Consider the following 18314-nt stretch of genomic DNA (forward strand, 5'->3'; position numbering starts at 1 on the left):
GGATGGTCTGTAATCCTCTTAAGCAACACCAAAAATGGATTATAAAATATGGTTCAATTTTAAAAAGTTCTCACCAAAGATAAAACTGTGTAAGAGCTGGAGCATGAATGCAGACTATCTACCGTACTAAAACAGAGTTCTACCTAAACACATCTGAAACAGAATATCACATTGAAAGATCTAGGACCAGAATATTCTAACTTGGGTGTTTTATGTTAGTCTCCTAAATGCATGTTTAGGTCCCTAAATAGATATCAGAGGCAAAGTTTTTCAGTGCTGAGTGCATCTGAAAATCAGGCCTCTAATTTGAAATCAGGCACCTAAATATGCATTTAAAAAGCCCATTTTTAGACATCAACATTTGAAATCATGGACATAATTACTTGGATGTCTCTGACTGATGTCAGCACTAGCTGGTTGATAATAAATACAGTATGTGACAAAGTATGATGCCGGGTAACATTTTCAAGTGATACTAAGTGACAGAGCAGCCTAAGTCCACCATGTTCGAAAGCCACTTAGACACTTATGATCCTAAATCCCACTGAAAAATCAATGGGATTTAAGATCCTAAGTCACTTTGGAAAATGGAACTTGGACACATTTGAAAATTTGATCCCAGCCTTTTTTCTGGAATCCCCAATACAATTTTGCAGCCTGACCTTGTCAGAGGTGTCAAGTTTCAGGCTCTCTGGATTCGATATTTTGAGCTCTTAAAGACTGAAACCTCACCAGAGTGTAACAGCATTATTTGGCTTCAGATCAAATTGGTTTCTATACATGAATTAGTTTAATTGCTAATAAACTATTTCAACTAAGAGAAGCTAAACTGGAATGCTTAGAAAGTACAGAATGGCAGAGTCTCATTCTTAACGATTCCCGCATACCTACTGGGAAGAGAACCATCCTACATCTATTATGGACCTGCTAGGCAATCTGCATAGTAGGGAAAGCAAAGTAGAAGTTCCCTGCTGAATACAGGTTGTTATAACCTCCAAGTTGTTTTCCATTACTGACCTTAGGATTTGAGTATGCATAACAGTAAAGTTCCAGGTATTTGACAGTCCAGAAAAAACTTCCAAGAACTCTGAGAAGTTGCTTTACATCACATCAGTATGTAATTAAGTTTAAAATCTGCAGATGCTGCTCTTTGTATGGTGCATGGATTTCATGTCCAGAATTCCCTGGTTTAATAGGTTCTGTTTAATATATACTATCACTTATATCAAGCTAATTTAGCACCCTGGGGATGTTATTTCTAATCTGATCCTCAAATCATAGCTGTTGCCATAACAATGGAGAAATCTGATACCTGATCCAGTGCAGATTCTTGTGAAAAAGAAAAAAAAAAAAGCCTTGCACAACCCGAGATTTTCTAGCTCTCTGAGAAAAAAGGTATAGGTGGAAGTTTTGGTCCCGTGATAGTACCATAAAAGATTGTCCCTGCTGTGACCTGATTCCATCAGAAAAAAATGTGGGCAGACATATATTTCAATCATACTAAAAAAAACAGACTGACACTTAAAATAAATATAGTAACAATAATGGTAACAGCTGGTATTTTAGCCATCTACTTCATACCTTTGTCCACGGTGATAGCAGGAGGTTAAAGAACTGAACTATAATGAACACCCCTGCTCCATGAACCATTTATCTTACCTTACTCTTAAGTCTCCAGTCCTACTGAACTAACAATTACAGAAGCAGCACATATATCAGACTGTTCCATCAGTAGCATCATTAGTTAAGCGCCAGTCATCACAGGGAGTTCTAGCTGTTTTGAGGTAAACATTTCCTGAGGTTGTTGCGTCAAATACAGGTTAAAATTGTCTCACTTGTTAACAGAGATACATCCTGTAATTTTCACTCTTACCTTCCCACCCAGTTATCACGCACACGTCAACCACTGAACAGCCCACAACATGTCATATGTATTTCTACATATATAACAAAGTTAGGAGAAAGAATAATTCTCATCTTTAAGCTTAAGCTACTTATGGTATCTTACCACTGGGGCCTCCACTGAAGCCGTATCCTATTATTCTGACTACCCTGTACCCTTGTGTTTCTGGGTTACTTTTATGTTTTGCTTATACCTGGACTCAACTGATTTGAATTTTACTTTTGCCTATATTCCCAAGGTGCTGCTTGCTTAGATCCATCTAGCCTGTTCTACACTCACATTGATTGTTTACTAATAACTAATGTAATCATTTTGCAGAACTGCCTTACTACACATTACTTTTCCACAATGTTTTTTTTTTTTACTGAAATAAAAGACGCTTGCATAATAAAATACTAGTCACTTACATGTTAGGGTTATTTTTCCTCACTTTGTCTTTGTTAGTTTATTATTAGGTGTGTAGAAATTGCTTTGCCTAACACAGTCTCATATCCATAAGCTAAATTCAGCCAATTTACAGTCAGACTTACCAGTCCCCTCTTTTCTTCACAAATGAACTGAATGTGAATTTTGGGACAGTCGCATGAGGACAGTCACCACCAAGACATAACAATGGCATCAGTAACACTGCACCTTCTGCTGAAGAAGAGAGCAATGTTCTTCAGCTGACGCACCAATAAAACCTTTACATCATTCACTCTAATGCGTTGGTGTATACAGATGTATTTGTTAACCGTGTAATGTAAAAACAAAACCATATATTAAAAGCTACGACTTTAAAATTGCACTTACCTGGAACAAAGCTTCCCTGGACCACCTCTTTATAGGCCCACCAGCCCTCATGGATTTTTGGTGAATTCTGTTGAGCTAGAAGGAAACAACCAAAGAAATCATAAAACATTAAGAAAACCTCAATAATACAAGCAATTTCAAAACTCTAAAAAAAAAAAATCACAAATCTATAGAGATCTAAGACACCACAGCAGCCATTATGCTGCATACGATGGACACTCAGAACTTCATGGCAGCAGCTAAAACTCAGATTGTCCTCTGCAGAGCCCTACTACCTAAGCTAACAAAGGATCTCTGTTAGCAACACTGAGTCTATTGAACACAACTGAGCAGTTCTGAATCCACATCCACCAGAGGACATTGGCGTGACTGAATTTTATATATACACACATCCACACTACTCTATCTAGTTCATTACAATATTACATCTTAAAGAATTTCAAAGTGTTTCACACATATGTGTATTGCTTCATACAGAACCACCAAAATGCAGCCTCTTCTGGGCTGGAGGGAAGCAGTGGGGGGGGGAGGGGGGGAACGGAACATTGCATTGCACAATGGACAACTATGAGTCAAGAAAAATCATTAAAGAACAGCCAATTGTCGCTGTATAGATATGTCTTATGTTCAGAAACCTCCAGGACTTTTCAGTTAATCATTCTGAGAAGTGTTATACCATTTGAAACAGTTTTCACATGTTCGTAGCGCCAGAAAGTAATTTGTATCAAACATCCGGTTTTAATTTAAAACAATGGGATGGCAGCAAATGTCATGTTTGTTCCACGATTTTGCAAGGTGGGGGTTAGTCGGGGTGGGGGGGGAGAAATCAGCTAAATAGAAAGAAAAGGGAAGAAGAGTGAGAAGAACAGGGCGGAGGAAGACAGACAGGTGTGAAGTGATGCTGAGGTGAAAAGATTGTGAGGGAGAGGAAGAGGGAAGGTTGGAGCAAGCAATCAATCAGCACAGGGCAGAGGAAGTCAGAGAACATTTTACTGTTTTGACTAGAATGTCCTGAGCGCCCAAGCTGCTTGTGGGGCCTTGTACTGTCAGAGTGTGTGGAGATCTCCCCTACACAGTTCTGGGTGCTGAGGGAGGGTTGGCCCTAGCTTTACACCACTTTACACCACTCCCAACCCTGGATCAGTGCAGCAGTCCCTGCTTTGGCTGCTTCTGGTCCGATAGGCTGGAGTGTCATACAAAAGTATAATGATGCACCCCATCATTGGCTCTTATTACATGTACAAATGAAAATACAATTCATTAACGTATATTAATCAGTCTAGAATAGCTAGAAATGTACAGACCCCTCCAGCCAATTAACCACACCCAGTCATAAGAATGATTTTTTTAAAATAATTGTCCCACCCTCTCTTCCTAACATAGGCCCCAACCCTGCCAACACTTACATCTATACTTGACTCAAGCACATGAAGTAGTCCCACCAAAGCCAATAGGACTACTTATGTGAATAAAGTTAAGCATGGGCATAACTCTTTGGCAGGATTGGAGCCTAAATCTCCTCCATCGAATTAGTAAAGGAGTATCATTCATGATCTGCAGTCATCGGATATTTCAGTTCATGTATATTTGTCCAAATTGCTTCAGCTTCGTTAGCTGTGGTTGCAAGAGATTCCTATGTACTACCCCCCTTTTTGGGGGGCGGGGGGTATGCAGTAGATGCAAAGATCCTTGTCACAGTTTGCTTCAGATTCTGTCGAACATGAGGTGGGGACACAACGGATTCCATAAATCACTGTCTACGGAAGCGGTCTCTGAAGAACTAGTTCAAAGCTCTTGATCAGCTAGAGACAAAGGCTGCAACAGATCCAGTATCACTGGAGGATGGTTTTGTGCCAAAGGAGATGGGGGAGGAGTCGTACAGTAAGAGCAATTCCCTAGGAGCTCCTCAATACCATGCACTCTATCAGCATGCACAAAAGCACTCCAGGGGGTTTGGGTTTTTTTGTTTTTTGGAGTAGCCCCCACCCTTTGTTTTTAATTTGCTTTAATGCTTGATGGTACTTACCCTGTTTATCCAATGGTGAGAACAAATACTACCCAGAGAACAACAGTTTTTGACCAATGTGATTCTTTGGCTGTAACCAATTTTAACATACGAGATGTAGTTAAACTATTAAAGGGTACATGGGGAAAAGAGAGAAATATAATTTTTGGTACGACTGTCCTGGGCCTTCATCTGTGCGGTGCGGAGCAGCCCCATCTCCTGTTGAATTCAATCAAGGTACTGTGGTGATAGGGATGTCTACATACCCACAACACCACGGTATCTGATGGCATCACAACCTTTAATTACAGCACAGGAGTTTCATTATTCCCATTACTTAGACTGTAAGCATTTTGGGGGCACAGACTTTTTGCTATGCATCTGTACAGCGCCTAGCACAATGCAGCCCTCATCCATGACTAGAGCCCTTAGAAACTACAACAATACAATTAATGTTATACATAGTTAAACCAAAAGACAGAGCTATAATGGCCAAAGTTTTCAAACCTGGATGCAAAAGGTTATGCTCCTTTATAAAACTGGTCTGATTTTCAACAATGCTGGACACCGGCAGGTCCAGTGGAGTTCAATGGGATTTATGCATGTTCGGCACTTCTGAAAATCAGGCCGCTTGTAATTAGCTGTCTAAGTATGCATTTAGAAGCTGAAATTGAGGCACCCATGTGTGAAAACTTTGGCTTTAGTGACTGGTCTGAAGTCACAGAGGAACTGAGTGGCAGAACCAGGAACTGAAACCTCCTGAGTCCTAGTTCAGTGTCTTAATCACAAGACCATTACTCCTCTTAGTCTTAAAGCAAATTAGAATTGCACCAAAGTTTATCAGCACAGTGTGAAGTCTCTCAACTAAAAAAGAAAATGTCTAAACTGCATAGACAGGTACAGAAAACAAACTTGCATTTCATTTCATTAGGTTTCCAAAAGATGAAGCCAAACATTTAAATGTTTCTGACCTTAAGTATTTTCATATGCTCAGAGTATTATGGAAATCTCAGCTATCCAGCATACCACTAGCTTATATTTTGCTGTATATAGTTTATTCTGAAGCCATTGCACTGTGAGTGACAACTTCTGAAAGTAAACACGCAGTCAAAGAAATGCTGGAGTTCACAGCTTTCTGTTATAATTTCATCTTGAGTTCAGCTATTTTATACAAGACACTCAATTACCCCGGAGAAAATTCCAAGAATCTAATGGCAGTACATTTATTGATTAAAAATTACAAAGAGGTCAAAACAATCTGACTAAAAATGATAGAACACGAGGATCATTACACATTGTTCTGTCAGTCATATAAGCTGTATTTATTTGGTTTCTCTTGACGATTTAAGTGACTGATTGCAAACAACAGAAACGAGTAAAACCGAACTCAGTTAATGATACTGACAAAGACAGAAACCTTCTGGTTATGAGAAACCTAAGCACAACCATTATAGCATAGGAGTTGTGTGGGGACCCAGGGTGCTTGCAGTACTGAGGGTGTGTCAATAAGACAGGAAACATTTAACTGGAATTGCTATTCCACTGGGCACTCTTTACATTTTATAGATCATCATTATTCAACATTTCTATTGCAGTCTAGAGACCTCAAACCAGGTGGGGCTTCATTGTGTTAGGCACTGTATATACATATAGACAATGATAGTACAAATTGAGCTCATTGGGGCAGGCACTATCTGAATATCAAGTATTCAGATCATAAATGTTATCCCTGATCCTGCAGTCTGATCTGTAAAGGATAACCCCTATGCCTGTGTATTCCAGAAGATCTGGAGCGGAGGTCCATATAGGCACAGGGTTCCGAGCTATGTATATCAGATTGCAGGACAGATGCCTCACTAGGGTCAAGCTACGTGACTATTTGGATGAAGACCTCCATAAATTCACAGCAGCTACAAGAAGCTAGACACATGGTCCATCAGGAGATGTTCTTGCCTCCAAGTCAGCACAGAACAGTTCTCCCCATTAGTACTAAGGGGTTCTGAGAACTGCTATTGATAATGCCTTTCGGAGAAGATCTAATAGCATGGTATTGACCATTATTAAAAATTCCATGATGCTTCAGCAAGAGTGGAGGGAGTTCCAAATCAAATCTAGGAATTATTCCGCTTATTTAAAATCCCACTGCAGTTTAAAATGATGCTGAAGTGTCACCGTAGCATTATTATACACAGTTGCCCATAGGTGGTTGAATTTCAGTAATGGATGAAGTGATTATACGCACACGCACACACACACCCCCTCTCAAAGATCTTTGAGATGAAGGGCACTATATAAATGCCAATTATTTATTATAACCAATATATGTACATAGAACAGAGAAACCACCAATCTTACCCATTTTATAGCCAACTCTAAAATTGCATGCAGTGATCTATTTCAGACCATCCGGGGGGGGGGGGGGGGGTGGGGAAGAGTAACTGTTTAATAGACTCATCAATACCATAAAACTAATGTACCAAAAACACACAAGCACACTGATTCTGTTGTGCCGTGCCATGTCCTCCCTTCCATTTAATAAAGCTAATACCAGAAAAAGTAATATATTTGCCATCCTTTTAAACTTTTCTGCATTAGCATGGAAAGCCATCATTCTCAGCTGTGTGAAATGAACAAGAAAACTAGGTTATCAAGGCTTTGTACTAAATAATTGGATGTCTGTGCAACTGTTTCAGCTACAGTAGAAGGGCATGACCTGGCATCACTCCGTGCATTCTAGACATATCAGATCTTTATCAGTTCAGCACACATGAAAATTACACATATAAAAAGTAGTTAAGGAAGCAAAGTACGCTGAGATACGTATCACAGCCATTTAAAACATCCGAGATAAGGAAAGAGCATTGCCGGGGCAATTGTTGTATTACGGCAGTCTGTAGCCACTGAGGAAATCAAGTGGAAGGCAGTGGTGTTGCTGTCGGAGGGCAGCTAGGGAGACAATCCCCAGCGCCATGTTCTTCCTTGAACCCTGAAACCTCAACATTTAATACCAGTTCAGGCAAAACATCATGCAAAAATTGTGCAGAGTCTCACTGAACATGACTTTGCACTCCGCTGCGCAGCTCAAGTAAACGCTGGTGCCAGAGACCTGTTTTGACAGATCCTACAGGGACTTGCAATGGAATGGAAAAAAACAGACTCATGAAGCCTTCAGTTCACAGAATGAAGGGGGGGTGGGAAGTGTTCCAAAACCCTTCCCTCCTAACCCAATGTGCAAATCAGCATGAAGCAAAAGGTCTTATTTGATAAGCAAGGAATCTGTTCTTTATTTTTGAAACTTAAATCACACCCAAAGCTGGATTAGTAATGGAACTGTGCTGTAAACACAGGACTGTAAAATAAAGATGAACCAGCATATGGACGCTCCTTGCTGGGAATCCTATCTGTGATATTTACACCTGATGCACATCCAGTATGTGGTCTCTATGCTACCTATAGTCATGCCCATCTGACACGATGGCCTTACGCTGCACAGAAACAGATCTGACTTTATAGTTTAAAGATTATGGCCAAGGAATGAGGCTTTTTACATCCGTAGCCTACATGATGCTGCAAATAGTAAAATTCCCTCAGCGTGCCTCTTTTAATCCACTTGAAGGAACAATGGAAATGTACAACCCCCCTATACTTTATCGCAACTCCTACACTGCTGTGTCACCTAAATGAGACCCCTGGGTTTATTTATTTAGGTATTTCTATGTTTCCATTGCCATAGTAATTAGGCACTTAATTTCATACACTGCTTAAATACATGTGATCATGTCTCGCCCCAGTGGCTGGCCCTTATGAAGGATAAAGTTCTGCTACTTACTCATAATTAAAGGAGTCACTCCTTTAAGCTCAGGTGTTGCCACTGATGGTCCTAGGTTCCATCCCCCACTCAGTGTTTGGCACTATTTATAGACTCATAGACTTTAAGGTCAGAAGGGACCATTATGATCATCTAGTCTGACCTCCTGCACAATGCAGGCCACAGAATCTCACCCACCCACTCCTGTAACAAACCCCTAACCTATGTCTGAGTTATTGAAGTCCTCAAAGTGTGGTTTGAAGACCTCAAGCTGCAGAGAATCCTCCAGCAAGTGACCCGTGCCCCATGCTGCAGAGGAAGGCGAAAAACCTCCAGGGCCTCTGCCAATCTGCCCTGGAGGAAAATTCCTTCCCGACCCCAAATATGGCGATCAGTTAAACCCTGAGCATGTGGGCAAGACTCACCAGCCAGCACCCAGGAAAGAATTCTCTGTAGTAACTCAGATCCCACCCTATCTAACATCCCATCACAGACAACTGGGCATACTTACCTGCTGATAATTTATTGAAAGACTCTATACAATATATATACATACACATACATACACACACACACACACCCCTATTTTTATTTATTCATGGGCACATACACTCTATGTGGAAACATTCAAAAACAAAATGAAAAACGGCACAGTTCAAAGGAATCAATCCACACATTCAAATTATGGGTACATGAAATTAACCTATAAATCCAAGATGGGTTTAAGAATAAAGGAAGGAGATGAAAGAAGATGAGACTGTCTGGAATGACAAAGCTTGGCACAATTATGGCCACTAGTTTATATTTCTGCCATGTCTATATTTTATTTCGAGGAATTCCTCCATCCACCCTAATTGTTAATTATTAGCCTTACTTTGGTCAGTACATCATTCAATCAACTTTCCAACTCCTCCAAACAAAAAAAAGCCATCTTTTAACAGTGGGGAATATGGATGTGACCACCATCGTAGCAATACAAAATGTTCCTTGTGCAATCCGTTTCTCGTACTTACATAATAAATGCTCAATTTTATTAAATTAAATAAAAGTACTAAAATTATGGACTAAGTTATTCCCCTTTCCCAACATTAGTTCATTACTCTGAGTTTTTCAAGCCATATAGACCATATCCTTAGGCAACTCCGCAGAATGTGCCCAATTTAAGAATTGGATGAGGTCATGTTTGAGCTGTCTGCTTGAAGCCCAGTGCCTTTGATGCAACATACTGAGCTAGCTGAAGCCATGTGATAAGGTATTAGTAGAATTCCTCTTCAGTGCTCACTGATGAAAGCGATATTTAAATTGATTTTCTATCTAAATTTCAGATTACTGTAATTAATGGTTGTGTCGGTTTTATCCATTGTAAGATTGTATTACACACTTCTGAGAATCGGTTCTTTGTGGTATTACCTACACTATAAAAATGATGAAGTGGGAAAAAGTTTAGAAGGAGACTATGTATTTGTGAGGAAAGTTAAAAATCCTCAAGTTTTCATTTCTGATCTGCTCATAGATCTGATGACTCAATTCAAAATAGCTAAATCAGTATATTGTACAGAACCTTTAGAACTCCCCCCACCCCTCCTGGGAAGCATCACTGAATCTGTGGATCCACCATAAAAGCTACTGGCAATTAGGAGAGATCACTTGCCCCTAGGAACAGACTATGCACAGAAGTATTTTCCCAAGAGCGCTGCTAGCACCAGCACTGTCATCTGTAGACGCCATTTGCAGATGCAATCCAAAGTGCTACATTCCTGTTTCCCTTTAAGGGTGACAGGATGTTGCAATGATCTCCATTTGCCACAAAGCTCCCTCTCTTTCTCAGTGTTGACATCAGTGGTCTCTGAACATAAGTAGCTGTGTTGGTATTCTGCCAGACCCCTTTCAACACAGCAGTAGGATATTTATACAGAAGAGAAATGACATAGCTGTGGCTTTCATTTTATCAGACTACTGCAGATGCATCTCATTTTGGAATAAAAAGGTATATTGCATGGGCAACCCGCCGTCAGTTCCTTCTCCACCCAAACATCCCCTAAGGAACAGTCCAAAGCAGAGGGGAAGGAGGGTTGGTAGTGGAGCACCCATAAGGGGACATCTCAAAGAACTGCAGCTACCACACAAAGCGAGTAACCTCTTCTTCTTCCTGATCCTGACCTATAGTGAAGCGTGGGTATTTCCTGTGCAATGGGTGTATTACTATATGGAAATAGGCATTTTGTAGGTCCAGGTCTGAAAAAATCCATCTCCTTTCTGTACTGAAACAATTATAGCTGCCAGAGTTAGCATCCTGAACTTCTGAGACTTTACAAACTTGCTTAGAAGTCTTAGATCAGTCGCCACCCTCCATCTTTCTTTGAGACAAGGAAATACTTTGAGAAAAATCTTTTGCCCTTGTGAGGAGCAGCAACTGGTTCTGAAGCATCTAACTGAAGGAGAGTTCACTTATCGTCTCAATAAAAGCCTGAGAGAGATCCCTGAAGATGGATGGGGAAAGGGAGTGACATAAAATGGATGGCATAGGCAATGTCATCACCTCTATGATTGACATGTCTGTTGCAATCCATCTTCAAGAATGGTGGAAACAGGCAAAGCAGTTTCCCAAGAAGGAGAGGAGGGCTAATGGAAACAGCTGTAAATCCAGAGGTGTGACAGAATTCAAACTCTGGACCAACCTATCACAACTGTTGCTTTGAAGGTGGCTGGGTAATCATAGAGGATGGTTGGACAACCCTCTCTCTCTGAAATCCATGTCTCTGTCTGGGAAGGTTCAGTGGATCTAAGGAACCCGGAAAACCGAGCAGGATGTTATATCTGGTCATTCTGTGACCTACTAAACCTTTTCTCATTTGTAGGTGTAGATATGCCCAGAGACCATAAAGTAGCCCTAGAGTCCTTTAGAGTGTGCAAAGACTCATCCCATGGTTTCTGAGAGCAGTATATGACTGTTGAAGGGGAGGTCCTCCATGGTGTACTGTACTTCTCTCCGAAACCCCAAAAGATGTAGCCGTAATGCCCTGCACGTAACCACTGGAGGGCAGATAGACCGGGCAGTAGTGTCTGCAGCATCTAAGGATGCTTGAAGAGCAGTTCTGGCCACAAGTTGGCCCCCTGAGATGATGAAGTGGAATTGGTCCCTGTGCTCTTGTGGCAGATGTTCAACAAAAGCTGTGAATCGGTTATAATTTATAAAATTATATTTGCCGCCCATAACCACCTGATACATCCATAATCATACTTTATTTTACACAAGTGCTGCAAGGCTACAGTCATTGGAGCTTTATTCTTATTTACACTCATGTCCCTTTATACCACCCAGGCAGAATACAAGGGGCCTTTAAAATAAGTGTCAATTACAACTGCCCCTGATTTCAGGTTGCTTTACGCTGCCTGTGTGTGTTAAATGGGCCTGAGTGTAAATGAGAATCATGTCCATTAATGTTAATAAAGAGTCTGAGATCCTTAGATGGAAAGTTCTAAAGAACTGAACAGCACTACCTTATTACTACTAGAAACTGCACACATGCACTTGTTTGGTCTGGTTGGTCACAACTGGTAATAAGCACTTTTACTCATGCTTAAAAGGTATGTGCCACATCACGTAAATTCTGTGTCGGTACTATTATTAATGAATAAAGCCAAAATTCTTAAATCGAGCTTTGAGCTGGAGAAAGCTAAAAATGCTTTGGACTCAATTCTCTGAGTGCTGAAGCACACTACTGAAGTAAAGGACGGTTTGCACGGCGGGGTGCACCATTTTATGTCATTGCACCCAATTTAACAAGAAATCTTGCATACTGTTCGTAAGTCCATCTATAAAACATCAAACATTGCCATAAAAGCCACTTTCCTTTTAACAAGGCTGACAAATACATGTGACAGTACAGAAAACAGCAGTTCTATCCACTCCAAATAATAGTATTTGGGTAACATGGTGATGATACAAAAGTGTTTTTGTAAATGTCACTTGCAGACATTTTTTAAATTTTAGCCAAGTACTTTAACCAACTTTAACCTAGGCTTCAGAGCCTGAACTTCAGCCCAAGCCTGAATGTCTATACAGCTATTTTTAGCACCATAGCATGAGTCCCGTTAGCCTGACTCTGTAGATTCGGGCTCTAAGATTCACTTCCACAAGTTTCTGCTGTACCCCTCCTATCTGTGGTGGCAGTGCCTGCATGCATCACTACAATAGCCCACCCTGTGTTGTGTAAGGAGGGGTAATGCCTAGCTAATGAGAATTTATTCAATCGTGCCTAGATTTAATGTCTGAAAAGCTTTGTAACATGATGCTATAAAAGGAAAGTAGGCATGTTTTGGTATCAACTTCACAACACGCCTGACCTTAACAAGGTGCTGAGCGCCCTCAACTCCCGTTCATTTCCATAAGGGCTGGGAGCACTCAGCACTTCAAAGAAATGGCTTCAATATCCTTGAGACTTCATAGTACAATAAATTATTAATGCTAATTAATAGGACTTCCTTTACAAGGAAACCATTTTAAGTTCCTGCCTGAGAGGGCACATGAGCTATTGACATCATGTCAGAGTTCCGCTCTGCTTTAGTTCTTTCCTGACAGAGAATATCTTTTTCAACGGGAAGCTAATTATCAACGGCCCACTGCAGCCTTCCATACAAGCAGAAGTGTGTCCCATCATGTGTCACTGACATGCATTTTCTTTCTTTTTCCAATCTCTCCAGCCACAGTGAATGTAGATGGTTTCTTCAGCCAGCCTATAATCTTATACACAGAATCCATGTATCTATCACTACTTGGGAAAACTCGGGAAAAAAACACGTCTCAGGGTTAATCTCAATATTATGGCATCAAAATTAGGCGCCCAATCCTATGAAAAGCTGAGTGCCTCACGCAAAGTATTAAGTGCCCTCAAAACCCACGGCAGAAGTCAATAGCACGTCCACCCATCCCCACAAAGATTTGTGGACAAGCTTAACTCATAAGTAGAGCCCCGCGCAGCTATACAATTCGTATCCGCATCTGATCCACAATCTGCAGACATGGTCCGCGGATGCAGATTTGCAAGGCTCTAGATATAAAATTTGGGTCCGCATCCATCTGTGGCCCACAAATACACTCTTTGGATATAAAGCAGATATCTGCAGATTTGCAGGGTCCTACTCATAAGCAAGCATTCTTAAGAACTACTATGCGCTGACTCTACAGAAAAGACCTACCTAGCACTGTAAAAATGATATTTAGGTAATGTTACTAGAAACACTTAAATAATAATGACAGCATACCTGATACGTGAACTACTGACAACTATAAAGAGAAGATGGCAATTATTGCCTATGTTTTACTAACTGTAACTAATACAAAAAGATGCACTGTCTCAGAATAGGAAAAGTAATCTACTATATGCCAACAAAACCATATAACAACGAAATCCTCAAAAGGTAAGAGCACAGAGGTAGAAAAATAATTTTGATCATACTGAATTAGTTAGATAGGCCTGGGTTTTTAGTCATACTACATCTCACACTCATGGCACCAATCCAAATCATCTCACGGTCAAACAGACTTCCTAAATCCTCCAGCACTTAAAGCTTATGTCCTGGCTTATTTTAAGATCGCAAAAAAAACAAAAAAAAAACCCACCATTATTCTGACCAAGTAATACCAGCTTTGCTAGCTTCATAAAAGAACCCAATTTCAGAGACGAAGCCAAGATACGGAATTAGTTCAGGTGCTGGTGTAGAGACAGAAAATTGGAACCATCAAAATTTGTGAAGAGAATGTCATCAACATAGCTGCAGTAGCTCTTTGTCCTCATTTATTGTAGTTTCTTAGTGCTAATCACTCCCTTGTTGAAAGGACAGATGGACGTGACTTCAATACACTGGAAAATCTGGTTTAATTGGAGTGTTTGTGGAGTGAAGTACTACTCTGTGTGAGCAAGGGTATCAACCATATGGTCCTTTCAAAGAGCCTATCCAGGAAACCAGCACCGCTGTTACTAGAAACGCCTTTAATACCAAGAATAGCGCTCAAGTGAGACAAAATAACATTTCTAATGTTGTGATGACCTTTCAAAAGCCAAGATGTTGGTCCTGGATTCTCCTTAACGCTAAGGGCCCTTTATACCATTCTGGCAGTGTGAAGGGGCCTTAAAGTGGAAATAAATTACAGTTACTCAATTGAAGACCCCCTTCACACTGCCAGTGTGGTATAAAGGGCCCTCAATGTAAATGAGAATGAGGCCCACTGGGTTTCAGCGCTACAGGATTTAGGTGCACTAATTGGACCATGGAACTATGTGATTGGTGGCCTGGCTAACAATTCCTATATAACTAAAACTGAAGGCCCATGTGGCCAATTTGGCACTATCAAAATCACATTGGTTTCCTTTGCTCCAATCATTTCAAGAATTGAGGAGAACAGAGGTATATTATTGGGGGTGGGGAAGAAGAGTGAACAGAGTTCATTGTGCTCTGACTATCTCCAACTGGCAAACAGTGCTCCTGGAGGCAGGTTAGAGCAACCCTCCAGGGTAAATAACTCCTAGACAGCTCTGAGCAGAAGCTAGAACCAGCAAAGATTCTGGCCCTGGTCTCACAAATGAGGTAGTGTTGCAAAGCAGTAACAATGTACTCACAAGTCACTTCATTAAGTCCAAGCAATAGGAAGCGAATAGTTAAGGACACCATAAAACTTACACAGGCCACCTGAAAAACATGAACACATTCTGCTTCAGTAGCAGTTTACACACACTTTTCATCAACATAAGTTATCTGTAAGTGGGGGGAAAAAGAGCAGGCCAGTGGAGAATCAAGCCATATATTCCCATCAAGGGCTTGATTGTTCCCATTCTAGTTGATAGAAAAACTTCCATTGACTTGAATAATGCCAGATCAAGTCCCAAGTACTAAACAATGCATTTCACTATAAATGACCGTAAAACACAGTGGAGCTGGAGGGAGGAATATGGAAGGGACGATGGCCCATCTCTCTTCAGAAAAGACAGATCTAAAGCTAATGAAGGAGGATGACACTCAGGAAAGGAGACTGCCAGGGAAGAGAGGAGCAGCAGAAAGAGGGGAAAATAGTTCTGTCTAGATCAGCCACCATTTGCCTGCCTGACAGATGAAAAAGAACATGCAACATCTGATCTGGTGTAAAATTTCTTTTGCCTCCAGGTCAGTCACATTAGCAGCTGTAGGATGGATTTCAGTTCAGGAGATGCTGATGTAAAAGATGCTCTCCTAAATGAGTCTAAGCCAGCCAAACAGCTCTTAGTTCTAAATAGAAAGGATGGTCTAATGGATAGGGAGCTAAATTGCAACTCAAGAGACTTGGATTCAAATTCCCTAGTCAGCCACAGACTTCTTGTGTTAAATTAAATGACTTGCCCAGTTTATGCTGTTCCTCAGTTCCCCATCTGTAAAATGGGGATAATATTTATCTATCTCACAGGTGTATTGAGGATAAAATTCATTAATGTGTAGCTATTGTGATGAGGGCCATATAGATACCATAAGAGAAAATAATGCTGTTCTGTTTTTGGTTTTGTTTTTTTAAAGGGGGTGCACTCCCTAAAAGTTCTTCTGATCTGGGAGAGCTCTTGATTTATCTCATTTGTCTCAAAGACTGGGAGTAGCAGTCCTCTGCTTTCATGGTTCCTGTGAAGTTGGCAAAGGGATAAAACACTCCCCCCTCCTATCCACAGTTCTGTTGAATATCCCTCAGAGATTACTTCTATCATCCATCTGTCCATAGTTGTGTTTATCCACTGAGCTTGAACAATGGATATCCTTCCCCCTATCTGAGATGGCAGTGTTATTCTGGTGCTCTGCAGCTATTCTGTTATTTGAGGGGCATTTTCCATGCCCCCCAAAAATTAACAATCATCCCCTACCGATGGGTCAACAGTATCCTTGGCTAAAGCTGACACAGTTCTGACTATCTTGGGAGATTACATAGAGAGCAGCTTATTCTTCTGAACCTTACTATATTTCTTGGCTTGCCTGTTTCTCTGCAGCGTTTGCAAAGGTGTGCCCATTCTCCTCTCACACAGCCTCGTCTGCAGCCATTATTCAAGGCAATGACAGGCTCCTTTTCAATCTCTCTTCCTCCTCTTTTAAAAAAAAAACAAAAAACTGGAGAGTATTTCCCATTTGCTGCATTGGCTCTGACTATTCCAATTTGCTGTTCTAGGATCTTAATCGCTTTCTTAATAATTGGTCCAAAGTTTCCAGGTGGAAAAAGCTTAACCTGGATATTCTTCCTGTATTGTTCAGAGCTCTCTCTCTCTCTGAGAGATGAGCTTCTGGACACAGGTAAATTCCTTACCTTTTTTTTTTTTTAAAAAGAATATTTTATTATTTTGTGCTGCTTCGATACTTTTTTTGGGGTGGGCTCCAGGGAGCCAGATGAAGAAATATGCACCTGCAAAGATTTTTCCTTCCTTTTATGTATGTGGTCCCAGTGCTTCATCTATATCAGAATCCACTGAAGTTTTGGACAGACAGATCGCGCTCACACTGGAGGCTGCAGCTGTCGTGGGAAGATGAAGGGAAGAAAAGAACTGCCATTAGCAAGGGTAAAACTGACACCGGCGTGGAAACTGCAACTGCAGAATTTAAATGTGTGTTATATATTTCCACGTTCCAGATTTGCTCTTAACGGCTAGCTAATACCTATCGCAAAGACGTGTGGCACTTTTCAATCCCCTTTGAAAACTAGACATGGATTATAAATAGGACAGGGCATTTTGCACTTGTTATTGAAGGTGACAGCTTGCTGTGCTTCACCTCCAGCTTTTATTACTGATTGCTTCTATGCCATGGCAGAAGCCTTGTTACCATGTTCCATTTCAGAGAAAGCTGACCTTAGACATTGCTGCTCCCCGGATGTCTCATTTTACAGTATTTATGCTTACCTGCCTCTAGACCTCCCTGCCTGCAAATAAAATATTCCTCCCCTTTGCTATAGGGATGGCAGCAGAGCATGTCAAGTCAAACATCCTCTTGAATTTATGCCTGTTTTCTTATCTCTTTCGGCCATTTTTGATGCTGCCAGTCAAGAAGCCAAGCACACTGAGGGAAATTTGAAACGCTCTACTTTATGTGCACAGAGAGGGTCTGAGAGAAGAGACTGAAAAGCTGTCCCCCCACTACCCTTCCATCTTTTTCTGTAAGCAGGCTACAGGTGTCACAGAAGAGGATTGATACAGATTTTTCAATTACCTTGAGGAGTGAGGAGAAGCACTCGTATCTAAAACAGGGAAGATACAGAGATGGGATGCAGAGCACAGCACATCACAGTGAACTTGTGAAAGTCAAAGTGTATGGCACTCTGAGCGGGAAACATCCAGAAAGTTTGGACACCCAATACCGGGAATGGAATTTCCACAAGCACCACCGACATTTGGTTTGGAAACTCTGTTGTCCAAGTGCCCAAAACCAGGTTCCCAAATCATCTGCAGACCACCCAGTTGGGGGCCCATTGAAAATTCCCTTGAGTACGACTCACCCACAGACACAAAGAACCAGCGGCAGGGGGCAAGAATAGAACCCTGGTATCCTTCCAGTCTTCTGCTCTATCCACTGGAGCTCACTGAATTTTATACACAGTACCACACCCACTCACCAATAAGGATGATGTGAAATTTAGACCTGGATCCTGTAAGACACCCACTGCCGTGCAAACTGCAAAGTCATTTATTATCTCTGTGCAATGTGAGAGCAAAATACCACCAATTGGATTTGGCAGGGTTCTTTACAGACACGCGAGCACTCCTCACACATGTGATGGGAATTGTGTGAGTAGAGCAGCTACATCT

At 41.1% G+C, this 18314-nt stretch overlaps 1 protein-coding gene across 5 annotated transcripts in view; it reads right to left on the reverse strand.

Annotated features, from left to right (window-relative positions):
- CA10 (carbonic anhydrase 10) overlaps positions 1 to 18314 on the reverse strand; it is a 320654-nt gene that overhangs the window by 266023 nt on the left and 36317 nt on the right. For 2 of the 5 annotated variants that reach the window (XM_044983405.1, XM_044983406.1), the window contains one exon: positions 2696 to 2770. The exons of 1 other annotated variant lie outside the window; for it this stretch is intronic. In XM_044983405.1, coding sequence (XP_044839340.1) covers positions 2696 to 2770 — 75 coding nt within the window. Of the gene's footprint in view, positions 1 to 2695; positions 2771 to 15128; positions 15199 to 16918; positions 17027 to 18314 lie in introns of those variants that run through there. 2 more of the 5 variants (XM_044983404.1, XM_044983408.1) reach the window with 2 other exon arrangements.

The sequence above is a fragment of the Mauremys mutica genome, chromosome 12, assembly GCF_020497125.1.
Source record: "Mauremys mutica isolate MM-2020 ecotype Southern chromosome 12, ASM2049712v1, whole genome shotgun sequence".
Lineage (NCBI taxonomy): Eukaryota > Metazoa > Chordata > Testudines > Geoemydidae > Mauremys > Mauremys mutica.